This window comes from Protopterus annectens, chromosome 2.part0 (assembly GCF_019279795.1).
Source record: "Protopterus annectens isolate FY-2018-M chromosome 2.part0, PAN1.0, whole genome shotgun sequence".
In the NCBI taxonomy this organism is placed as follows: domain Eukaryota; kingdom Metazoa; phylum Chordata; order Ceratodontiformes; family Protopteridae; genus Protopterus; species Protopterus annectens.
Genome location: NC_056728.1, coordinates 1,149,031,987 through 1,149,059,486, shown reverse-complemented (window position 1 = coordinate 1,149,059,486; position 27,500 = coordinate 1,149,031,987). Strand labels below are relative to the sequence as shown.

Genomic DNA, 27,500 nt, shown 5'->3' with positions numbered 1-27,500 from the left:
TTTGTGGAGTAAACACAAAACAGTTATTTCTTTTCTCATGTTAAACATGTCCACTCATTTACTAGTTTGAATGTCTTGCCTGTTAACAAAATTATTGTATTCAGCTAAAGTGTTTTACTGAAATGACAACAGAGAAGTAGGAGGATCTGTGACGCAGCATCAAACATCATTTTAGTGAAAGCTGTATCAGTTGAAACAAATGGAATGGATATAGCTCTGAAAAGCAGTATTCTTCAATAAGCAGCAGTCCCCCAACGTCATTATGTAGGGATTTCCCCCGCACTCCCTAGGCTTAATAAAATGAACTGCAAGACTGAGTAACTTCCAGAAAACCAGAAAGCCCCATTTTTACTGGCTTTGTTTAAACAGTGCATGATCAGGCCATGTGCATATTATCAAGTATGTGGCCATTATGAAGAAGTCTGGATATTAGACTAAAATACTATAGCTATACAAATTACCCAGAAAATTAAATTTATGAAAAATATTATATATCACACCAATGAATGCAAACTATACTTTGCTTACAATGATACATTAATGTGATTTAATGGGCTAGATTTGTAACTTAATGCAGAGGGGAACCATCAATGTTATTATGATATAGCATTGCCTGATCGCACATAGCAATGATAAACAAGAGATATTAGTGGTATCCCATGTACTTGGTACAACCCTGTCTTAAAAGGGAATTTTAAAAGTTATTTGTAACACCTAACAAATCTAGTCTAATAATATGGTGGGGCAGAAAATAACTCAAAGTAATTTTGAGCAAGAGTGCATCAAGCAGAAAAAATTGAGATGTCTTGCAAATGTCACTTGTACAGTTTGATGTCTTTATTGTACAAGCTCATGGACAAGACCATTGTGATCATGTTATCTCTTAAATGAATTTATCAGGGCCTATATTTGTGTGGTTTAACCAAAATGTGAAAGGGTCTCTGCACAATTTCTTTTAGAAGGTTATTCTACAATTTGGTTAATTTTAGAGGAGATCAGCTTCTCTTAAATTAGTTACATTATATTGCATCATATGACATTATATTTACTTGAAGACAGAAAGAGGCAGAAAGTCTATCAAGCATGCTGTTCAAGTGAGTTTAACATTCTACCTCTGCTCCATCCATAACTTTCTCCTCAACCATTTTCCCTTGTTTCATACCTTCCTGAACGATGCTTCCAAGATTTTTTTTCTCCAACACACACAGTCTGGTGGTCCATTCTGTGGGTGTGCAGCTCTGTCTCTATGAAGAAGTACTTTTAAGAACCCATGATTAGTTCTTCCCTTTTGGAAAACTCATGAGTAATTCCTTTGGAGAACCCATGAGTAGATATTCCCTTTAGGAGAACCCATGAGTAATTATTCCTTTTGGAGAACCCATGAGTAGATATTCCACTTTGGACAAGCCAAGAGTAGGTATTCCCTTTCAGAGAACCCATGCGTAGTTATTCATTTTGGAGAGCCCATGAGTAGTTATTTCTTTGGAGAACCCATGAATAGATACTCTCTTTTGGAGAACCTATGAGTTATTATTCCTTTTTGAGAACCCCTGAGTAGATATTCCCTTTTGGAGAACCTATGAGTAGTTATCCCTTTTGGAGAACCACAAGTAGTTATTCCCTGTAGTCTACTGCTTGTGCCTTCACCTTCCTTTTGTCTTTTTCTGTTTAAAGTGACCCATTGACCCCTTTACATCTCCCTGGCATGATGTTATTCACAGAAATTATCTCCCCATCTCTTTTTGTCTCAAGTGAGAGGAGCTCTAGCTCCCCTGTCTTTGCTTGTATCCCTTCCATTCCATTCCAAAAACACTTTGAGTGTCATTCCTCTGGATTCCTTCCCTCCAGAACTGTACAATGAAAACATTACCTCTGTGCTTCTGGAGTCAAATTGCCTGAGGATACCCCTCAACATTCCATTAGCTGTAGCCAGAGCTTTAAATAGGGAGAGGTGAAGGGGCAACTGCTCCAGGTACAAGCTGTTAGGGAGCATGATTGGCAAGTGTTAATGTTGTAGGACTGCAGAACCACAATTCATGTCTGAAGTCAGGAGAATGTCATGGCTTCAGAAATGAATGGCGATTTATGTCTGGAGCAATGAAGTGTTCTGTGTGTGTGGGGGGGGGGGTGGGGGTGTTTGCCATAAATTGACAGTGGTAAGCTGTTTTTTACAGTCATCGCAAGCAGTTTGCTACAAATTCAGAGCAGGAGAGCTTTTTTCGATTTTCAACTTTGAAAATCAACTCAAAATTGAGGGTGACACCAGTTCAGGAACTGCACAAGAAACCAGATAAAGTAGTTATGGTTCAGGCTACAGCAACATACCTTACTGTGTTCTAGGTTGTCCATTGCAGGCACGATTAATACATTCAGATCCTTCTTCTGCTCTGTAGCCATCAGATCCACTGTATATCACTGACTCACCCAAGACCTAGTCTGACATTACAGCAGCTCAGTCACAGCAGCTTGTAAATAACAGCTTGTTGTTTTAATATGCTAATGAAGAACTAAGGAAAGTATTTTTTTTTTGCAGGGTGCAAGCTTCTGTATACACACTCCACAACATTATTATTCTTACTCCAAGGTTGTTGCACTTTGTAGAAAGAATGAGTACTTTCAGGCCATGTCTCCCATTTTCACTGATGTGCACCATCTCACTGTCATGTGACTTCCTACAATTTCACATTATTGAGAAATAAACAACGAAACACAAGCAAATGCCAACTCAAGCAGGTGTGACTGAGCATGTGACTTGGATGATGTGAGCAAGTGACCGTAAACTATTATCATCAGTTCCACTCCATCCAGCTGATATCTGTTGTGGTCTAAGTCCATTATTACACATCTGTTTACAACTGACCTCATATTACACCCTTCCCCCACTTGTTCTGCCTTTCCAGTCCTTCCCTAGATACTAACCCCAATGCTAGATCTATTTTTGTATCGTCAGTGGATAGGTTGGTGCTGTTATCTGTTCCCTCAGATGTGACTGAGACAAACACACTGAATAGTACTGGACCTAGGACAGACCCACTCCTCAGTTTTCCATTTCTAGATACTGTCCCTCTCATCACAACTATGTCCGACCATTTTTCCATTCAGATATTGTCTTGCTCAGTCTTGGCCCTACCTCTTGCTCTGCCAGAATTCCTGTCAGCTTTGTGTGGAATTGAATGAAATATCTTGTTGAAGTTTGGTAGAGTATGTCTACTGGAATTTCTCTATCAAGTTCACCTGTAATCAAGTCATAAAAGTGGATCAAGCTTGACTGATAGCTTTTCCTTGCTATGACCCAATGTTGTTTACTGTCCTGGTGATTAATGACCTGTAGAAGCACACCAGCATTCTCTTTTGGATTGTTTCCATGACTTTCCATGCCACTGCTCTTAAGCTGACAGACCTGTAGTTCCCAGGATGTTTTCTGCTTCCTCGTGTACAGAAGTACTGCACTTATTACCTTCCAGTCCTTGGGTCCCTCTACACTACACATTGAACAATTGCAGATCTGCATCAGACAGTCTTTGGCACACTGGCTAGACTTCTGTGAGCACTGAGAACAGCCCATTTGGTCATTGAACTTTATCCTCCATAACAGCCACCCATTCCCACTGACTTTCTCCCTTTCTATCCTGGTGACTGTCCATTCTTCTTCACATTCTATTCTCCCTCCTTCCCACCATGATACCCCCCCCCCACATTCCTCTGTGAAGTTACATGCAAAGTATTCATTCCACGCCTGTAAAATTTCCCAGTGATGTCCTTTTCATCTTTGCTTAGCCTGAACCATTTGTGTCCATTCCTTACTCCTTACTGCCATTAATTCATATTTGTAGAGTAAATCTCCTGATGTTTCACTCACAAAGCCTTGAATGCCCCTTATAAAGTATTTTTCACCTTTCTGATTATAAAAGAATTATTTTATAGTCACAAAACACACCGTCATAAGCAATGAAAAGCAGAACCAAGACATTTCTCCGTGAGGTACTATATCAAAAAAATCACACTTAAGCCAATGCAAACCCATCTAATAGCAGGTGACGCACTGGGATTGAAACGGAAATCTGTTAAAGCACCAGCAGTAGAGCTTTCATCCTGGTTAAACACTTTAATGAAACATTATCAGAATAAAAGATAAGCTCCATTTTTCCAGGATAAACAAAATAACAGATGACTTCTCAAGACTAATTGTCAACATATTGATAGTAAGATAATGTATTTCAATTTGTAATCTTAAATCTACACAGTCTTGAGTCATAGTGTCAAGTTTTCAATTGCTGCCAATATTGTAGTCAGCACTGGGTGAACATTCATGTAAAAATAAATAACAGTGCACTGAATGCCCTAATTATACGTTTCCAATTTGCAGAAAAGCCTAATAAAAAGCCTATATTGTGCCTATAAAAAATGTGTTTACTAGTAAAGAGGTATGTTTTCATATTGTTTTTTTTCTTGAATAGTTAAGTGAACTGTCCTTAATGGACCCTCCCTTTTGTGACACAGACAGGCCATAATGTCAAAGATAAATTTAATATATATATATATATATATATATATATATATATATATATATATATATATATATATATATATCCATATGTGTGTGGGTGTATATTTTTTATATATTTTTAAATATGCATGTATACAAACAACTTAGAAAAACAAATACCACCAACAGTTGAATAAAATACCAGAAATAAATGCCAGCTCCTGTCTGTAAACAAAATCCACAGTTTATTGTTAGTGCTTTCATTCGCTCACAATGAAGGAACTTCTTCAGTTCCTTCATTGTGAGCGAACAAAAGCACTAACAATAAACTGTGGATTTTGTTTACAGATAGGAGCTGGCATTTATTTCTGGTATTTTATTCAAATATTTATGTGTGTGTGTGTGTGTGTGTGTGTGTGTGTGTGTGTGTGTGTGTGTGTGTGTGTGTGTGTGTGTATATATATATATATATATATATATATATATATATATATATATATCTAGGACTATTGTAAGAAAGTTCAATAGTCTGAATCCACAATCACCGAACACACTTTAATGAAAGCGCTTTCACCAAAAAGCTCTTTCGTTAAAGTGTGTTAAAAAAAAAAAACATACATTACATTTACATTTTTGCCAGGGGGCAAGCCCCCCTGCACCCCCCACACACCCCCTAGAAGCAGAGAAGAAGCTGTGGATGACAAAAGAGTCCAAATGGGCATTCCTAGAAATGGAAAAGGAATATAACAAGGTCCAAATAAAGTTGATTTGAACAGGTATAAGATGGTTCAAAGTCCAGGAAACATTGGTAGAATTAATGTAGGCTATGTACAAGCATCCAGTGACACAAGCACAAGGTATAGTTAGACATACAGAGGGTTACCTGTGGGATATGCATCAGGGTTCATTTCTGAGCCCGCTCTTGTGCACAAAACTGATGGAGACATATGTAAATGGCTCTACATGCAAATGGCTCTTTGACGTTAAACGTAAATTGAATCTTCCTCTAGTTCTTCTTCTTTTCCTTTACCTGCCTTTTTTTTACTCTTTTTCTCCTCCTCGTTACACTACTTCTCATTTAACTATGATTTTATGTATTTCATATGTATGTGTTTTTCTGCATTATTCTATGCAATTTGTACAGATGTATAATTCATTGCTTGCTTGTTTTAATTGTTTCATTTGTGCAATTGCTTTTAATGTGGAGCTTTTCTCCCCGGGCCTCCACTGAAAACGGGCCCTATGAGCCCAGTGGACCTCCCCGGTTATCAAACTGGAAATAAATAATAAATAAAATAAATCAGTAAACAAGTCTGATGGGGCAGATCGACAAAGCCGCTGCATACAGACAATGTGGCATTACAAACACTCTCTGAACAGGAACCTGGGCAAATGAAAGTAGAATAGAATGCAAAGCTGAAGGCACATGATATGAAACGGAGTACAGACAAGACAGTCATCATGGATGAAAATGTTGGAAATCAGAAGAAGCTGAAAACTGAGACAGAAAGAAAAATGGTGGAACACTTTTAACAGCATAAGTATTCTGGAGATGTGGTTGAGAAAAAGAAAAGTCTAAATGAGGGGGTACATAACCAGAATCGGAGGTGCTGTGTATGACTGACACAAAGTGTCAGGGTTAGTCGGTGACAAAAGAATGAGAAAGAAATCTAAAACGTAAATGGTACAAAACAATAGTGAGACCAGCGCTTCTCTAGAGCACAGAGACCTAGGCATTGAAGGCAGAGCAGTTGAGAAGGCTTAAGGTGATGGAGATGAAGTTCCTGAGATGGGCAGCGTGCTATATACTGTCAGGCAGATGAAGAAGTGAGTACATAAGAGTAGAAATCAGAGCAGCCCGAGGTACAGAGAAGGCCAAGGAGAACAGAGTACAGTATTTCAGCATGTGTACATGAAAGCAAAAGACAGTTTCGTAAAGAGGATTTGGTGGAGAAACAGGAAGAAGACAAGCGGGAAATGAATGTCAAGCCAAGAGATGGATGGATTGTGTAAAAGAAGACCTGTGACCATCAGGCTTGACTATCGAAGAAGGTAGGAGAGTGACAATGAGCTGAGAGAGGAGGCAACAGCTGATACAACACCCTAGCCCCATGTGAAAACTAGAAACAAGGATTGATGGCGATAATGATGATGACAAATACAGGCAATTTATTGTGTTCAGGCAGCTAATATGTTTTAGTGGAGGCAAGAAGTGTTGCAAGTTCACAAAGGAAAAACAGTACAGACACATACAAAACATGCTAATTATATAGAAGTAGTAAACAAACTCAAGACTGAACTTGACCCTAGAGGTGTGAGGCTGACATTTTGCTACTGAGCCACTGTGTCTTAATAAATTGATATGTTTAATAATATATTTATAACATGGGGTAATAAGAAATGCCTCCATAAATCCACATAGATCACAGTAATGGGTAAACAGGCATAATTACTTTCACTGATATGATCATAAATGGTAAGACATGATCTCATTGCAACAAATGTATTTACACATTGGCTAGAGGTTACAATAAATTATTTTGCTAGTTGTTCAAAATATTTCCCACAGTCCGGGTTAGATTGATAGGGCAATATTGTTTTGGGTTAAATGTGCCACCTTCCTTAAACAATGGATTAATCTTGGACTATTTACAAGCTGAACAATCATAACTACAATAAACATAATAATGTTATCATTTATGCAATACAGGATAGAGAATATGTGGTAGTTAAATATCAGAGTAACTGCAATCACACTTTCAAGAGAACAAAGGGATGATATGAAACTCTTCTTAACAATAGCAGATGAAATCCCTAAAAAGAGAGTACCGTTGAAGTAAGAGTCAACAACAGTATTAGAGTAGCTGGCTGTGTGCATATTAGGCAAACAAAGATGCACAGATATTCTTTGTAATGACTTGTGAGTAAATGGGAGATGATAAACAACAAAATAATGGCTGTGAAGCAAACTTGAGATGTGACATTATGGCTAAAAACCACAAGTAACATACAGCAGGGTAACCAGTGTTACAGGGTTATCAATTTATGGTTCAAATGAAAAGGAAGCAGGAATCGGATATGATATATTGCATTTCAGAGATTGTGCAGTGTGTTTACTTACTTCAAGAGCAGTTGATCCATTGTAACGATGGAAAAGTCTGGGTTAGGGTCTGATGCTATGCACAAGGTGTTTTGAACTTGAAAAAAGAGGACTGCATTTCAAGAACAACTTTTTAATGGCGTAAACTATCATTCTGTGTCTGAATGAAGTCAGACAGTCTCTACGAACTGAAGGAAGTGTGTGAAAGTGATTAACAAAGCCAGGTTATTGTAAGCAGGTGGTGATACGAGAGAGTATGAGATAAATGTAACATGAACAACACAAAACAAATACATTTTCCCTCCAAAAAACCTTATTGTGTAGAGAGTAGCCCTCAGGATTTGGAAGCATTACTACCAACGCACTTTATTACTAAGAGAGTTTGATGTCTCAGGGTAAAAATATGGCACTGAAGGAAGTGTAATAAGGTTTCAATATGGATTCAAATATCATAACACATGTTACTGGACAATATGAACAGATGCAGTACCTAACTTCTGATTAAAAGTATTAACATCTTTGCAGAAAGATTTAGCCATGAGAAGAACTATTTATACGTACACTCCGAAAAGACACCAACCTGGCTAACAACAGGAAAAACAATGCTCCTACTTAAGAGTGAACCTGGAAGCTACCCTAAAAATTATAGACCAATAATTTGCCTTCCGACAACATATAAACTATACACTGGAATTGATGCTGACAGAGGGTATAGTCATTTAGAAGAAAACCCAATTCTGGCAATAGAACAAAAGGGTAATAAAAGAAAGTCGTATGGAACAAAGGATCGTTTGTTGTTAAATAAAGTCATAGTAGATGTCGCTTGTCCTTCTCTAACATTGAAGACAAGCAGGCGAGGTATTTTGTTTAGATGTTTTAATACATAGAAACACATCAGTATGAATAGCAGCATCATAAAATACGAACAAACTGGTTAACAGACAGACCTTACATACATACATGCTTACATCTCAACAGCTAACTGCAAAATGGCAGTCAGACTTGCACATGCTCAGTATTTATACACTTGTGCAGGCCCTTGGATAGCTTTTTAAAGGTACATACATACATACACACTGATCTACATCCTCTCTCTTAAAAAGATTGCCCTTTGTAAAAACAAAATCAGAGTTAGACATGCATTACTATGTACATTAGAAATAAAACACAGTGTCCATGTCCAAGTTGCCTAGTATCTGCTACAGGGTTTAGAGATGCAATCATATCTCGTAACATAACAGTTTGGACCAAATTTAGCAACAGGGACAGTCTGTGGTGCACAACTCATATCAAGAACTTGTGGATTCGTCACAGAAACAGGAACTTCCTCATGAATTGGAACACCAGACAGCTCACACTGAGATAAAGAGTCTTTCTCACAGGCTATGTGCTGTGATATAGGCTTGGACACCGATCTGAAATGTTTCCGATTCCACGTAAACTCTACACCTTTTGATTCCACAATGTACAATCTCGGTTCTGGACCAATATTCTTCATGCTACCAATCTGATCATAACTTTTGGATGTCTGCATCCTTACCACTTCTCCTTCTCATAATGGATTGAGCGATTTGCTGGTCTTATCATAGTAGGACTTCTAGGTTAGGCGTTTCTTCAACAGATTGACTTTCACTGATCTGTTGATCTTGACACACGGAACCAACAATTGCCCACTGAATGGTAATGTGGTTCTGGTTTGTCTTGACAGAACTCTCTGAGCAGGTGAACCAAGATGTTTATCACGAGAAACATTTCTGAGATTCAGGAGATTCAGGAGAACATCACTTTGTTGTTGTGTCTTTCAGCTTTTCCTGGTTAGGGGTCACCACAGCGGAACTCCAGTCCGCTAATGATTGTTAGTAGATTTTTACGTGCCGAGTTGCCAGCTCTGACACGCAGCCTTCAACGAAGGTACGACTTCTCAAGTAACTGTTTTTCACTTTGAACTGCAAGTTCTCCCAAACCATTTGATTTGACTGCAAGTACTCTGGACTATTTGCGACATGAGTAACGTTCCATTCTTCAGTGAATCTTTTCAGCTGTTGGCTTGTAAACTGTGTACCATTGTCAGAAATAACTTTGTGCAGGCTAGTACATGGTATTCTGGGAATTTGGTTAAGCTGAAGTGGTTCCTTCTGTTGATGTGGTTTAGTACTACTACACACTGAATAAGATAAACGTGCTCTCTCAATTTCTTGTGACATAGAAGGCCAAAATACTAGTTCTCTCGCCCTTCTTTTGGTAGATTCAGTTCCTGGGTGACCACAATGCAATATAGTAATGTACGCTGGTTGCAGGGATTTTGGAAAAATTACTTTCGGACCTTTCATTATGATACCTTTGTCAGACAAAATCTCATCTCTGTATGGAAAATAAGGTTGCACTTCTTCAGGTAAACTCGATTGCTTTGATGGCAATCCTTGACTGATAAAGTGGTTGAGCCTGTGTAAAATTGGATCTATAGCTGTGTGATCTCTCAGCTCATCGAGACATATGAAGAAAAAATTTTCACTTCCGTGATTTCAAAATCAAGACTCTCATTCTCATGCTGTTCTGTGGTGTTTCTGGGTGATCTGGACAATGTATCAGCAAGATAAAGAAGTTTGCCTTTCTTGCAGACAAGATTGAAATTATACTTTTGCAATCTCAACATCATACATTGCCGTCAGGCTGGAGCTGAATGCATAGGTTTTCTCAAGATAGTGACGAGAGATAGGTGGTCTGTTTCACTCTGGATAGGTCTACCACAGACATAATCATGGAAGTTTGAACATGCAAACACAATTGCCATAAGCTCTTTCTCTATCTGAACATACTGCATTCAGTTTAGGTAAGAGTTCTCGATGCATAGGCAACAGGTTGATCCTCTTCTAGAATGACTGCACCAAGACCAAATTTCAAAGCATCACAAGAAAGTGTAACTGATTTGTGAACGTCATAATATCTGAGAGTTGGTGGACTAGCAATTCTCTGTTTCTTGGTGTTGCTCTAACCAAGACCAGGATACATCTTTATGTGTCAGATCTCTAAGTGGTTCTGAAAGTTGACTCAAGTCTGGAATGAACTTGCCTAGTTAGTTGACCATGCCAAGAAAACTTTGCAGGGCTTGAACATTGTCTGGAGCTGACATCTCGAGAATGGCTCTTTGTTTCAAAGGGTCTGGCCATAGGCCTGTACTAGTAAATAAATGACCAATGTAAGCAACTTCTTCTAGCCTGAATTTGCATTTGTGTGGATTGAGCTTAAGATTCACTTTATGTGCCCTTTCTATGACTTTTCTGAGGTTTATGTCATGTTCTGCTTCACCATGATATCGTACCAGTATGTTGTCTACTGTAATAGCACAAGGATACCCAGACAAAAATTTGCTCCATTGCACATTGAAAGACTTCACTTGCAGAATTTATCCCAAATGGCATTCTCAAAAATCTGTACCTGCCAAATGAAGTACTGAAAGTAGTAAGCAGTAATGATTTCTTGTCAAGCTGAATTTGCCAAAATGAACTCTTTGCATCTAAGACAGAAAAAATAGTGGAATTTGGCATCAAGGTTGCGACTTCTTCTACTGTGTTCATTGGATTATGAAGTATTTTTAGTGCTTTGTTCAAATCACATGGATCATTTCATATTCTGATGTCATCTGAGCTTTTCTTTTCAGCTACCATCATGGAAGATACCCATTCAGTTGGAGTTGCAACTGGACAAATCACACCTTTTCTCACCATTTTATCTAGTTTGGCTTTGACTCTGTCCTGCATGGCTATTGGAACTTTATGTGCTGGCCTGATAACTGGGCTGACCTCTGGGTCTAACTTCATGGAGTACATAACTGGAAGTTTGCCTAGTTTTTCTTTGAAAAGATTGGCATAGGTATTAAAAATGTACTGGGCAACATTAGAGTAGTGGTCTTTTAAGCTAACATGATGGACTTCCTTATTAAATGAAAGCAGTATTATTTTCAAACTCTCTCTGAGCCCTAATAATGACTGGGCAAGCCTCTTAAAGAGACCACATAAAATAGTAAGTTAGCTTCTTCCAGCAGAGTAACATGAAAGCACTACTGAGCCTTCAGTTTGAATTTCTTCACCTTCATAAGCAACAAGCTTCACACACCTTGCCAGATCAAGCCTTTCACCTTTACACACTCTAGCAAATGTTTCTGTTGACATAACATTGCACTTGGAACCTGAATCAACTTTGAGCTCTATGGGTTTGCCATTTATCTGAGCAGTGCAAAATACTTCATTATTTGCCTTTAAATCTACTGTATTAACTGTTCCATGAAGCACTGACACACCATCAACATAAAGAGTAGCCTGTGATCCTACATCATAGCTTCCTAATTGATCAACTTGTTTCTTAAAATGTTCCCTTTTAATACAAGAATGTGGACCTTTTGATTTACAAAACCTTTTGAAATGATTCCATTTATTCCATTTGTGAGATTGCTGACCAAAAGCTAAACATTTTTCCCTTTTAGATTCATGACTTCTACCACAATTATGACAGCTGACAATAAAATTTTGTTGAGGCACATGCTTTGAGTTTGCTGACTCACTCATGCTTCACCAAGACTGTGTGTACTTTGCTAGAAAGTTCTGGGGTTTACTAGTGAGTGCTGCAGGGGCTACAGTTTCTGCCATATGCTTGGGCCTGTTTCTTTTAACCACATGCTACATACTATCAACATGAGCTCTATCACTGTGCCTTCTAGGGCAGTTCTCATTTGTAAGCATATTTGTGTGCTTTACTGTGAGCTCGTATATCTGACAAATCTCAATGGCCTTATTCAAAGTTAAATCACTGCCACGAAGCAAAATCTTTCTCACAGCATCATCTTTAATACCACACCCAAGTCTGTCTTTTGTCAACTCATCTCTTAAATCACCAAATCTGCACATTTTAGCCTTATTTCTCAAGTTAGTTCTATATTCTGCAAACATTTCACCAGGCTTTTGATCCCTTGTGTAAAATAAGTGCCTTTCCATTGTAACATTTGTCTGTGGGTTACACAGTTCTCTAAATTTATGTTTTAATCACTCTGGGTCCTCCCTTGACTCAGCCAGTACAACAATATGATGGTTTTACCCCTCTCCAGTATAGATAGCAAGTGCATACACAAATGAACGTTCCCTTTCTATGGCTTCTGACTCAGCTAAATTAAGCAGTATGAATGCCTTTGTACAGTCATCTTTATCAGAAAATGCAGCCTGTATGAAAATGTCGTACTCATGATCAAACACAAGTGCACTGAGTCTTTGTAATCCATTTGCCATGCCCACAAAGTATACACAAACACACTGAAGATATGGCCCTTGTAATTATGTATGAACAAACTGTAATGTGAGCTTGTAACAACATTCAAATATACAATAAACTCTTCAAAATACTGTACTTGTGAAATATGCTCTGTAATGGCTGTATTCTGCGAAATATGCCCTGTAATAGCTGTACATTTGCCAAATAGCTTTACTGCAACACTGCACAAACATGCAAACACTTTATACACTTCTGATAACTCGATTATCTTTGCTTAAAACAAAAAATACATGGTCTGCAAAAATGCAGTTGTTTCCCTTTATTTTATTCATTTTATGCAATTCGGACTTTATTTCAAATATTTTCTGTAGCAATTTGAGTATTTTTATCAATATTGTACATATTGGTTCATGAAAATATCATTTAGAATGTTCTGTATGCCTTGTTTCATATATTTTGCAAATAAGAAATAGAGCTGAGCAAGTTTTAACATCTAAAATTCATTTCTGACCTGTTTTCCGAAGTATGCATACGTTAGGGATGATTCACTCCTTAATATTAGCTGCGCATCTCTCAGTCTTGCTTCTGGATCCCATTCTGACACCATGTCGCTCATCCTTCATCATTCTCTAACATTGAAGACAAGCAGGTGAGGTATTTCATTTAGGTGCTTTAATACATAGAAATACATCAGGATGGATAGCAGCAGCATAAAATATGAACAAACTAGTTAACAGACAGGCTTTAAATACATACATGCTAATATCTCAACAGCTAACTACAAAATGACAGTCGAGCTTACACATGCTCAGTATTTATACACTTGCACAAGCCCTTGGATAGCTTCTTAAAGGTACACACTCACACATTGATCTACAGTGGAGAATTGTAAAAAGGGGAAGAATCTAAGTATGGCATGGATTGACTACAAAACAGCATTTGATAGTATCCTATATTCATGGATAAAAGTGCTTAAAAATGTATAAGATACACCCTACTCTGATCGACTACATTATAGTGACCATGAAACAGTGGCAGACCACTTTGCAGTTAAGCCATGATAAAGGACAAATTATTATTCCAAGGATAAAAATTCAAGGGGAAATATTCCAGGGTGACTCTCTGTCATCACTGCTCTTTTGTCTTTCCCTCAACCCATTAAGCTGTCTGCTTAACAGATTAGGTCATGGTTGCAGTTTGGCTTCCAGAAAGCAACAAAGTGTAAAGACTTCCCATCTTCTTTTCGTGAATGATTTAAGACTGTATAGCTCATCAGATGAGGAGTGGAAAGCACAACAGGAACTGGTCAAAACTTTCTCAGATGATATAAGAATTTAATTTGGTCTTGATAAATTTGCAAAAGCAACCTTTACAGGAGGAAAGCTGCACTGCCTAGAAAACATCAGTTTGGGGCAAGAATGGGATATAAAGAAACTTGAGTAGGAGGGAGTGTATAAATATTTGGGAACTGATGAAGGATCGGTATTAAAACATAAACAAATGGAAAAAAAATTCTGTAAAGAATAAGTTAGAAAACTAAAATTAATAGTGAAAACAGCCCTGATATTGAAGAACAAAGTCTGAGCTATAAGCCAATTTGCTCTTCAAGTTCGAATTTACAGTTTTGGGGTGATTGCCTGGCCTCAAAAGGTGTTTGATCAGTTGGACACTAAAACAAGAAAAATGTTTCACATTTATCAAATGATATATAAATATCAGTGTATACCAAGATTATATATTCCCTGTTCTGAGGGAGGTATGGGCTTCCTCAAAACTGATTGCATGTATAGATCTGCAATCATAGGACTGCATACATATCTGATGACCTCATCAGATCCAAACATAGTGAAAGTTTTTAAACATGAAGAGAGGAAATCTAAGGTGAGTTCCCTGCTTAGTTTCGTGAAAGCATATCGGTGTCAAGCAGGAATGGAAACCAAACCAGAAGTAGACAAAACTCAGGCAGCAACCGAATGTGCCAAAAAAAAACAAAACAAAGCATATAAAGAGAAGGATCAGATGAGAAGGCAAGAAACATGGAAAAGGCATAAATATAGATGCAAGTACAGAAAACTCCTAGAACAACCTCATGTTGCTCAGAATCTCAAGCAAGAAAGGTTAAGGAGAGTTGAATTTAAACCAATAGATGAAAGGTTAATATTAGCAGCCCAGGATAGTGGACTTCGTACACATTGGTTTACAAAGTCTATTGAATGTGTGGGAGAAACAGGTAAATGTAGGTTTTATAAAACAGAACTGGAAACAGTCGCACATCTTGTTGCTGGGTGTGACATATTAATGGCAGAGGGCCTGTATACTGAAAGACATAATAATGTGGTAAGACTGTTGCACTGGGGATGGGGCAAACATTGCAATACTGAAGTAAGTGAAAAGCATTGGAAACATAACCCACAAAGCATTATAGAGAATGACAAAACTTATATCACATGGGATCACCCATTTCCAACAGTTCAAAAATAGATATGAGAAAACGTATATAGTGGTCCATGAATGGAAGACAAAAGTGCCATTGATCATTGAAATTGCTATACTCAATGATTACAGTGTCTTAAGTATTGAGAGACACGAAGTCATAAAATACCAGGATTTGTAGGCAGAAATAAGAGCAAAGTGGAAAGATACCTAGACAGCTCCAAAAGCAATAGGAGCAACGTGTCTTATAAAAAAGAATTTACAGTCTAGTCTGATATGAACTCCGCATCACAAATTGGCAGAAAAAGAATCCCAAATTTAATATAAACAACTGTAGTTGTGTGACTTGACTGGAAAATTCTCCTTAAAAACAGTCACATTTGCAAAAATGGTGCCAAAATTATAAGAAATTAGTGAGAGAGAAAGTGAGGAAATAAGAATATGGAGATTTGCATTTTAAGACAAATCAATTCGTATGGGTTTTGCCTCATTATTTGAAAGTTTTCATTACTTTTGTAACCAGATTGTAACTGAATGTTAAAGTTCTGGTGCTTTGATGTACATGTTTCATCACGTATTTGAATGAATGTGACTAAAAATGTTTACAGACAAAGTCTGTGGTTTCTGCTGAACTGCTAATTTAAGTAACTCATGGACCTCATTTAAAAGGTTTTACAGGATCAGTGCTGCAACATTTTTTTATATTTAATATAATGTTTATATTTAAAATGTTTACAAAGTCTGTGTGCTAACTTAAATAACACATGGACCTCAATTAAAAGGTTTTGCAGGATCAGTGCTACATTTTTTATATTTAATATAATGTTTATATTTAAAATGTTTACAAAGTATGTGTGCTAACTTAAATAACACATGGACCTCAATTAAAACGTTTTGCAGGATCAGTGCTACAACATTGTTTATATTTAATATAATGTTTATATTTAAAATGTTTACAAAGTCTGTGTGCTAACTTAAATAACACATGGACCTCAATTAAAAGGTTTTGCAGGATCAGTGCTACAACATTTTTTTATATTTAATATAATGGTTATATTTAAAATGTTTACAAAGTCTGTGTGCTGACTTAAATAACACATGGACCTCAATTAAAACGTTTTGCAGGATCAGTGCTACAACATTGTTTATATTTAATATAATGTTTATATTTAAAATGTTTACAAAGTCTGTGTGCTAACTTAAATAACACATGGACCTCAATTAAAAGGTTTTGCAGGATCAGTGCTACAACATTTTTTATATTTAATATAATGGTTATATTTAAAATGTTTACAAAGTCTGTGTGCTAACTTAAATAACACATGGACCTCAATTAAAAGGTTTTTCAGGATCAGTGCTACAACATTTTTTATATTTAATATAATGGTTATATTTAAAATGTTTACAAAGTCTGTGTGCTGACTTAAATAACACATGGACCTCAATTAAAAGGTTTTGCAGGATCAGTGCTACAACATTTTTTATATTTAATATAATGGTTATATTATGTTTACAAAGTCTGTGTGCTAACTTAAATAACACATGGACCTCAATTAAAAGGTTTTGCCGGATCAGTGCTACAACATTTGTAATTTTGTTCCCCTCAGAAATGCTCAGAATAGATGCTTTATCATTGAGCTTCAGACCTACAGATGGGAATGATTGTTTTATGTCAGCAGAAAGTACAGTACCAATGCAAATATATGTGTGCATGTTGAAATTCATAATTCCATGCAGGAAGAGACTTGAGGATCAAAGATCCTTTCCTTCCTGCACCTACGGTATTACTTAATGATATTAAGATCTGTGTCTTAGACGTATATTCACCAAAGAATAGATTTAGATCATCATTTAATGCCATGCAAAAGTATGTCCCATGATGCAGGTACATTTAGTGCCATTTATCCTGGACCAGTAAAGATGCAGCAGAAAAACTGTAATAAGTTCAGCAGTAGCTGAGCTGATGAAACTTTTCTCTCTGCACAACTTGTCCTTCTGAAGTGCTTACACTCAACTTTAAATTCCAAAACACCAAGTTACCCAAGTTGCAGTGGTGGGAGTTGTCCCCATGATGTGATGTTCATGCATGTCCTTGTTTTTATTAACCAGTTGAGGTTCCAACTCATGAAGTGTTAAACAGAGGAATTTGCATCACAGTATCATGGCTAATGATGGTTTCTTTACTTTAGGCACTGTTTTCTGTCTGCCAGATTTCCTTCTATGCAGCACTGTTATTTGCATTGTTTAATACACTTATTTTTCCTCACTGTTCCTTCCTGTAAAGTCTTATGCCTTTCTAGTAAATGTTACTTTATTTCTTTCCTTTCTTCTTTTTACATTTTGTTCTATTCTGGCAATATTAGGGAGAGCCTGGTGAAGCTGGCCCAAGAGGCCCCAAAGGGTTAAAGGTCAGTATTTCCTGCAGTTACTTTACTTTTCATATATTTCATATTCATATTTCATATTGTGTCTCACATTGATACAACATATATTGATATTGATAAATGAGGAATTGCAGTGTGCTGGAATGAACCTGTACAGGTTTGTATTTACTTGAATTTCTCTGTTAATGAAATGAACAATTTGGTAGCAAAGTCCATTGTCTCAATGATGTAGAAGGATGAAGCCTTGGCTATGTCCAGGGCAACCCTGGGGAAAGCAGAATAGAGTAGTAATGCTCTCTCACCGTTTTTGGAGTGTGGGAAAGGAGGTTGTATTGGTGGGGTATTCTGTGTTTGCTGCTGGTGGAGACTGTAGAAACAACACTAACCAGTAGCTTGTGAAGGGTACCACTGCAGTATTAATTATCACAAAGGCAAAAGCATTCTCCTCACAATGACCTACTACATACTGACGTGCAGGTACAAAACCCAGTACATTAGGGAGTTAGGTTGTAACTTCAATTATGCAGGATAGTGACCTCTACATATCACTTACTATCCTCAGTCCTGGAGCAGCTGAAGGTCTGATCACTGTAAGGCCTTCCTTTTTGAAGAGACTAGACCAACTAGGTGAAGGGTTACATCACAGAATGCTGCAAGGACACATGAGCAGTTGGATGTGATATCTAATCTGACGTCAGAAGTGGCTGACCATGTCAAGCCAGTCTGGCATTAACAAAAAAAAAAATACTTATAACAGGTACAAATACCCACAGCTGGTTACCTTGACAGGTGACTTGTACTGATTCTGTATTTTAGTACAACTAGTTGCATATGCCATATCTTGTGAAGTACACACCATTTCTCAACAATGTAATGAAGTTATTAACTTGATATCTAATTCCACAGATGAGTGACTATATCTGAATTTTGCTTTTGTGCAGACATACACACACACACACACACACACACACACACACACACACACACACACACACTCATGCACTCACAATCTTACTGCAATGTTTGAAAACTTGTGCAAGATTGTGAGCTGGTTGACATTTAGAACATTCCCTTCTTGAGTTACATTTTATCATTTAATTGAAGTGATTTGGAGATGGAGACTGCTTGGACTATGCCACTGTAAGCCGTACCAGAATTTGTTTTCTAATAGGCAAACTTTCAACATTTTTATTTATTGAGTTATATAGTGTTACCAGTACTTTCCTCAAATATATTAGCAATAGAGTTGTTTTTTTGTGCGTCTTTCAAAAGATAGTGAACATTGTACTGCAGATGCCCAAAATTGTGATCAGAAAATTGTGAACAGATGTTTGACTAAAACTAATCTTTTATACTGAAGGCAGGTCTCCACACATACCTAAGATCACAAAGAGTAGAGGACTGTAATTTTTAAAACAGTTTTCTATTATATTTGATCTAAGAACTTGTGTTCCCCAAAAAATAATGTCTCACTTTTTAGTTTGTGTGATGTCAAATTTAGAAATAGAAACATGGATAAAACATTGCATTACCACCAGCCTCCCATCACACTCCCAAAAAAAATGAAATTGAGAAACCCAGTATATAATCTGGAAACCAGTGCAGGTACAAAGAAAAATATTCTACGAAACGGTTGTAAAGGAAGTGAAAAGCTCTTAACAATATAGTATTGGTTGCCTGACAATGTTATCCTGAACATTGTTAACCAAAGTGCAGTTTTCCTTTTTTCATAACATCAGAGGCCTCATGGGATATATGCAAATCACCCTTTAAGGATATCAGGTGTTTCAGCTAAATGGCAATTTTGAATGTCCATGACTTTTTCTTTTACTTAAGTCCAAATAGACTTAAAAATGAAAGTAAAAGAAAAAGTCATGGACATTCAGAATTGCCATTTAGCTGAAACACCTGATATCCTTAAAGGGTGATTTACATATATCCCATGATGCCTCTGATACAAGAGGTTTAAGGTATCAAACTGTTAAAAGTCTAGCTTTGCTAGATTTTTCTTTTTGTGTTTTTTAACCGGTTGGTTATCTGTGTGACCTTTTTACTCATTGTTTTATTTTTTCATAACATGTATGTACTTTACTGAAAAATGAAAAATAAACTACCCAGAAAGTTTGTATGTGTGTGTGTGTGTGTGTGTGTGTGTGTGTGTGTGTGTGTGTGTGTGTGTGTGTGTGTGTGACTTTGTGTACATAATATCTGTCTATGTGGATGGATCTAAAATTCTGGTTAATATTGCAGGGTGATCCAGGAGAGAAAGGAGATACAGGATTAACAGGTCCAAGGGTAAGCTGAATTCATTTTAATTATTCAGGCTATAAGTAACATGTTCGATATCTGTGTTACTGAAGCAACTAGTAAAATGGCATAGAAAGCAGAATTCTTGGTGATTGAATTCAAATTAAACCACTAATTCTTCTAGACAGTGTATAATAGCTGGTACGTTGAAATATGCACAAATGTAATGTGGTTATAATATATTCCAGTAAGTCTATGTGAATGTGATAGTCATTTGACTTTGATTTGAGGCTTTGAAATGTTTACATGAAAGGCTAAACATTGTTTTATTCTCAGTTATTTATGATTTATAATAATCAAGGAGTATTTTCTCCAAGTGATAAATGAAGTGACTGTGCTCTTTCATAAACTTTGGGTTATAACAAGAAACCGTGCTGGTTGGTCTTACAGCACACATGTACCAACACTGCTCATATTTCCTACTACTGCAAATTTAGTGCCAAATGATTATTTGATGTTGTCACCCATCACTCCTTGTTATTAAACATTTATTCTAATTTCTGCTCCTTGTATGGTACAGATACATCCAGGCAGACATACTTTTGCTTAATTTCTGATTTAATGAGCTACACTGAATACATTTCTGTAGGACGCCTCACAAGATGCACATGGTTGCAGATGGTTATTTCGAAGAAGACTCCATCACAAGTATTGTGATAGGAAAGAAATAGAACACGAGGACAGTAAGTACCCTGTGTACTGCTGCTGTAGCTAGAACATTCTGAGCTGCATACTTCATGGAACTTGGTGTTTGAAAAGTTTGATATGTACCAAGGCATAATGATAGATTTAAGAGAAAAACTGATAGGTGTGGTTCAAGGTAAACCTAATTACAGGTTTAATATGTGGATTCTTAGAACTCGTGGTCAAAAAGGTTTTAGAAACATTTTTCATTACCATTGTGAGAAATTGCTTGAAATATGGGATCAACCAGTAGGCACCTTAAGAGATATACAACTAGAAAAGAAAATGTTTGGTGCAGAGTCTGCAGATGGTTCAAGGATCTGGGCAGATAGTCGCACAATGATAGCGTTAAGGTTCTTAATCTTTCATGTCTTATTTACAGGCGTTCAAAGGACATCTTGGTTATTTGCATGAATCCAAATGATGATTATTTGTTTAGTTGTTTGGGCCTTTCAAAGTCATCACCCTAACTTTATTGGGAAGTGTGCCTTTAAGTTTAAACCAAGAGATAACAATGGCAATACTATATATTGGTTTAAACCAAAACTGATTAAAAAATTGAATATACTGTTTGATGAGGTCAAGTGTGTATACACTACAGATCAGATGAACTTGATACCTGAATGAGAGACCTCAAAATTAAACTGGATTAATAGAGTCAGACTTTTTAACTCTTTTAGCTTACTGCCTGTATATATGCATATAAAGCCTACTCTGTCAAACATCAGTGCAGGGGACATAATTCCTCCTACCATGAGTTCACACATACTTCAGAGTTGTTACATTAAATAAAGGAAAAATCACTTAAAATTTTTGTCTGACTTCGACTTGAAAAAAAAAGGTTATTTGGCTAAGCAAACAGCATTCACGCATAAATTCTTAAATGAGTTTACCTACACCACAATCTTGTGATTGGACTGGTTCATAAGGATATGCTTCTAAAGTCTATCATTTTATTTACATAATAAAATATTGGATGAGAACAAGTAGAATCACATTAATCTGTCGTTAATTTATACAGAAGTGTGTTTGGGATGTTTGCTCATTATCATCCATTTAGAAGTTTAGGAGGTTGCTGGTAGCATTTACAGAGAGCTGTAACTTTAAGGTCCATTTTAAGGCTGTGTTGAATCAATCCAAGAGTGTTGTGTCTCTTACCAAAAGAAGGCATTTTGCTCACAAAGAAGAGGGCAGTTTGTCTCCCCTGAGACTGCTTAAATTGGAATAGTGATCGGAGTAAGGGTGTGGGTTACTTATATAAAGTTCTGCAGTGAACATTAGGCAGAGGTCCCTGGACTCTGCTTTACTCAGCAAATTGCACAGTAACTGATTTACCTGTTTGATGATGGACAGGACATTTGCCTTAACTACTGGATAACAACAGGGCCCAAGAATATTGTCAGGCTTGGGCAGTGGCACGTCTTGTTTCCTGTTTTTTTTAGAGCTAATAGCTCTGTGCAGAAGGGAACTGTAAAAAGAAGAAGTTCATATTCTCTGTGGGGCAAGAAGGTTTGTTTAGCTCTAACTGCTGCACATAAAAGGCTGCAATCTTCCAAGGCACATAACAACTGTCTGCTTATTCTGTCATTTCAATTTCATTGCCAAATTTGAATATTAAACTTCAGACTAGATGGAGAACCTTGTATTTAAATCAGTTACTTTATGGTAGCTATCAAGTATTTAAGACCCAAAGTCAAAATTGATAGGCAGCGACCTTGTCACAGGTGACTAAAAATCTTATTAATCAGTTGCAAGAGAGAAATACAATTGATTGAAAGTGCAATTACTTATAATGATTTAATCTTACATAAATTAGACTTTGCTGTGCTTTAATTTTGTACCACAGCCAATATTTTCCTGAAAATTTTGGGGGATCTAGAAGAGTGGATGAATTGGAGCTACTAAGGGATGTATGATCTCCCTGAATAACTGGTATGGGAGAGTCGTGGTAGGTTTTCTAATGACATCTGTCCCATGGCTAGTAAATATAGCTCTCAACTATCCAGATTTTCACAGAATGTCCAGATTTTTGTCTCATAGTTTTGGTGTGTTCCTCATAAACTTTCTGACAAATCACAGAGGATTGATGCCACTTACAGAACAGTCTCAGACCCAAACCTAATGAACTTGCTGCATATCCATAAATCAAACAAAACTAGGACAACTGTTCTAGGGACCTAAATATGGCCTGTGACTTAAATAGGACATGCTGGAGGGACAGATTTAAATCCCAGCGACTGCATATTTGGAATAGGCTATCTATTTGTTTGAAACAGAGCACCTCTATGACACTGTTTAAAAGGAACCTGGACGAGTGGATGGGGCACTGTAAATTCTTACTGGGAATAGTGCCCCAACCCTCCTGGACATGGACAGTCATTACTAAATGCAATCTTGGGTATTAACTAACATTTTTATAGTATTACATTGGGATGAAACAGCTAGGCTTGAAATGACCTCCAGGTCGATAGCCTAGTAATCTCCTGTGATCCTAAATAATGATATGCATTTGAGTTTCAGACTTCATATCCTTCAGAAAATACATGCTAGCACAAATCCTGTTATTCTAGCAACTTTCTAAGTTTATAAGAGCTGCCCCTTTTTGCCCCACACTAGCTATACTTCTGGTAGGAACCAGAACATTTGCAGACTTGGTTCAAGCTGTTACTTATTTTGCCTCAAGTAATACAGAGGTAGAAAAGGATGAAACTGTCATCCATGGCAGAGTCTTGGAAAACTCTGAGCTATTATAAAAATTCCAGAAGGAATACATCTGTAACTCTATGTACTCTACTAATTAAATATAAAATTCCACACATCCATACTAGAGTTTCCACACAATACACAGGCTGATACTTACAAATGTCTTACTATAACCATAAACTGCAACACAGGTGGTTCAAAACAGGATGAGTACATTTTGCACTTAGTCATGCCATTCTGACTTTGATTTAGTGAAAAAGCATTTTGATGACTCATACTGCTTTAATTAGCTGATAAATATAAGCACATTAATTAGTCCAATAGCTGCTGGTTACAGTGCAGACAAAAGACAGCTAAAGAAGCCATTTCAGGTCTCCTCATTAACTGACAGTATTCTCAGGCAGTCTCTTTTTGTGGAACATAGTTTTATTTAAAGACCTTATATTTTATCTATCAAATGAATGATGCAGTGCAATATGGGATGCTTGTTAGTGCCTTATATGCAGTTATAGGTATATATAAATTGCATCAAGAACAGAACTGTAGTTCATAGAGCACTGTGATTGCACTATTAAATCATGGAAAAGAGAAGCTTGTTACATACCTTTCTGACTTCAGAAAGGTGCTTAGTAAGCTCTTGTTAAGCACCCCTCATTACTGTTAAGCTCTAGTCTCTTGCTACAGCATTAACAGTGGTCAGCAGCTACCACAGAAGAGGGGTGGGAAACAAACATTTCATTCTAAATTTTTCAAAAAAAAGAATAAAATATCTAACAGCTGCCCACACTCTGTGCATTAGTAGCAAGTATGTTACAACTTTCAAAGCTGTAAAAGACTTAGTGTTACCAGACTTTTTGATCAAAAGTTGGTAGTACATGGGAGCCAGTAAATTTCTATGCCCTAGAAAAAATTCTGATTAGGTCTTTCCAATTATAACCCAGTTTGTTGTGTATTCTTGACATGGATGTCACAATTCAAATCTTGAGCTTCACTCTTGAGGTGAACTTCTTGACATCCATGTGTCAAACACATAAAGTCTAGTTCTGGTTATGATTAGAGACAATATCCAAGTCAATGTAAATGATGTTGGAAAGAGTTATGTGAAGTGCCTTGATAAAATGGTGCCTAGTACAGGAGTTAGATGAAGCTTCAGCAGTACTCTTAAACCAGATGTGCATCCTTTGTGTAGTAAAACAATTAAAAAGTATAATTGTATAATGGAAAAATAACTGAACAAAATAGGAGCAGAGATTACCTTACATTTTCCAGTAACAGACAAATGGTCAAATTACTTGGTTATGCTGTCTCTGTAGGAATACTAATTTCAAAATAGAGTGCAGGGAGGTTTTCATAAGTAAACCATAGCAACCAGTTAAAAACAATTACTATAGTCATGATTTCCTACCAGATTAGACAACTGTATGACACATAAAGGATGATCAGTGGGTCACACTGCAGAATTTTGTGAAGGTAAGTCTGTAGAATACTGAAAGCCATCACTGGCATAGACTTATTTGTCATATTTATGAGGGATATTGAGGTTGGAAATGGAGTCTGGTGTAATACAAACTTATTAAGACTGAAATTGTACTTTGTAGTGACAGGGATTTTTTTAATGGGCAAGACAATGCAGAAGACAGGTTTTACTTGGGCTAACAAAACTAGTTTTACAAGGATCTGACAACTGGCACCCTCTTTCGTGTGTTGGGGCATGCTACTGGCACCTCCATTCATATGTTGGGATATGTTACTGGCACCTCCTTTCATATATTGGGGTATGTTACTAGCACTTCCTTTTGTATGTCGGTATATGCTACTCAAACCTTCTTTCATGTACTGGGGTAAGCTACTGGTGCCTCCTTTCATATGTTGGGGTTTGCTACTGCCACTTCCTTTCATATGTTGGGTTTTGCTACAGGAACTTCCTTTCATATATTGGGGTATGTCATTGGCATTTCCTTTCATAAGTTGAGGCATTTTACTGACACCTCCTTTCGTATGTTGGTGGTATTGCTACTGGCACCTCCTTTCATGTGTTGGAGTATGCTACTGGCACCTCCTTTCATGTGTTGGGGTATGCTACTGGCACCTCATTTCCTATACTGGGGTATGCTACTGGCATCTCCTTTCATGTGCTGTTACTGGCACCTCCTTTTGTATGTCTGGGTATGCAAATTGCACCTCCTTTAATATATTGGGGTATGTTACTGGCACCTCCTCTCATGTGTTGGGGTATGCTACTGGCACCTCCTTTCATGTGCTAGGGTATGTTACTGACACCTCCTTTCTTATTTTGAGGTATGCAACAGACACCTCTTTTTATGTATTGGGGTATGTTACTGGCATCTTCTTTCATGTATTGGGGTATGCTACTGGCACCTCCCTTCATATGTTGGAGTATGTTACTGGCACCTCCTTTCTTATGTTGGGGTATGAAACTGGCACCTCGTTTTATGTATTGGGATATTGTACTGCCACCTCCTATCATATGTTGGGGTATGCTACTAGCACCTCCATTCATATGCTGGGGCATGTTATTGGCACCTCCTTTCATATGCTGGGATATGCTACTAGCACCTAACTTCATGTATTAGGGTATGCTACTGGCACCTCTATTCATATGCTGGGGAATGTTATTGGCACCAACTTTCATATGTTGTGGTATGCTACTCAAACATTTAACTTCACTGTGAAACTCTAGCAATAGATTTGGGTACATGCATAGACAGTAAACTAATTTTTGGGGGACATACTGCAAATTTTGAGTAGTATAGCTTGCAGATATAATGACTGCCTTGTTTACATCTCATGTCCAGCCCAATTCATTGCATGGCTTGTTGGCATGGAATTCCTAGCCTGAATCAGCTGGAGGTATGTCACAGAAAACTATTAGGGTATGCTACTGGCTACATGAGAGGAGGTGCCAGTAACATACCCCAATATATTAAAGGAGGTGCAATTTGCATACAATTAAAAGGCAGATGCACCAGGTGAATGTCGATTTTGAGAGGGAACTGTTTTATCTGAACTGTTTCATAGGTTCATAGGAGATTACTAGACTAACGGCCCTAGAGCCGTTACATGCCTAGTCATATTTATCCCAAGTTGCCCCAACTGTCAGGTTAGGTGAGTGAAGTTTGCAAAGGTCAGGGTCTATTGTAGTTAATACTGACTTCCTGTGTCCAGAATGGACACAGACACCACCACAGGAATGAATTTGCGGCCAACGATCCATTGATCTAGCTTGCGTTTGAAGATTGTTAGGGAGGGGCTCTGTTTCATACTAACTGGAAGCTTATTCCAGAGAAGTGGCAGTCTCTAGAAGATATATCTATCTACCTAGCATGACCTGTTCATGTCAGACGCTAGGTTAAGATCCCTGGAATGAGTGACCCTCCTGCAGTTTGATTTACGAATCTGTAGCATTTCTATCAGAGCTTGTAAGCCAAGCATAAAGTGCTTTGGTTTGTACTTGCTATGCAATATCTGGCAGGTTTATATGATAGAGGTACTACTTAAGACAATGACTGCATTCAATCCACAATTACTCTTGCTACTTCATTATGCCCTGTCCGTAATCATAACCTCATTAGAAACACAAATAAACTACAGACTGGCCTGAATAAATCCTGCCTTGTTATTAAGGCCTCACCAAAACTCAAACATCTTAGTACCTCCCTATCAAAAGTCAAATACTGCCAATTCACCCATAATACCTCCTGAAAACTATGCTGCATAATTGCCTTTTCCTCAAGTACTGCTCCCAGGTGTCAGTAGAGCTAAAGCCAAATTAAGTACCAGGCAATACCACCTCTCATGGCAATCTCACACCTTCAGCATTGTGGGTGCCTTCCTATGGAATTATTCCCCCTCAGCGCACACACTCACACACACACACACACACACACACACACACACACACACACACACACACACACACACACACACACACACCATTAGCAATGATTCCTTCTTAGCCTTTAAAAAAGCTTAGAAATCATGGACACATGATCCTGTTTACACATCCCACTTTTCTCTTACATAACATAATAAGCACTTAATTTATAACTTATCCAACCAGAGGACTCTCAAGCAACTACCATTAGCCATTTCATTCTTAATCCATGAAACTTCCATTACTCAC

The 27,500-nt window shown here is 37.4% G+C and overlaps 1 protein-coding gene across 2 annotated transcripts in view; it reads left to right on the top strand.

Annotated features, from left to right (window-relative positions):
• Positions 1-27,500, top strand: part of COL25A1 (collagen type XXV alpha 1 chain) — a 1,631,546-nt gene that overhangs the window by 1,325,748 nt on the left and 278,298 nt on the right. For both annotated transcript variants that reach the window (XM_044061344.1, XM_044061342.1), the window contains exons 20-21: positions 17,642-17,686; positions 19,913-19,957. In XM_044061344.1, coding sequence (XP_043917279.1) covers positions 17,642-17,686; positions 19,913-19,957 — 90 coding nt within the window. The remainder of the gene's footprint in view (positions 1-17,641; positions 17,687-19,912; positions 19,958-27,500) is intronic.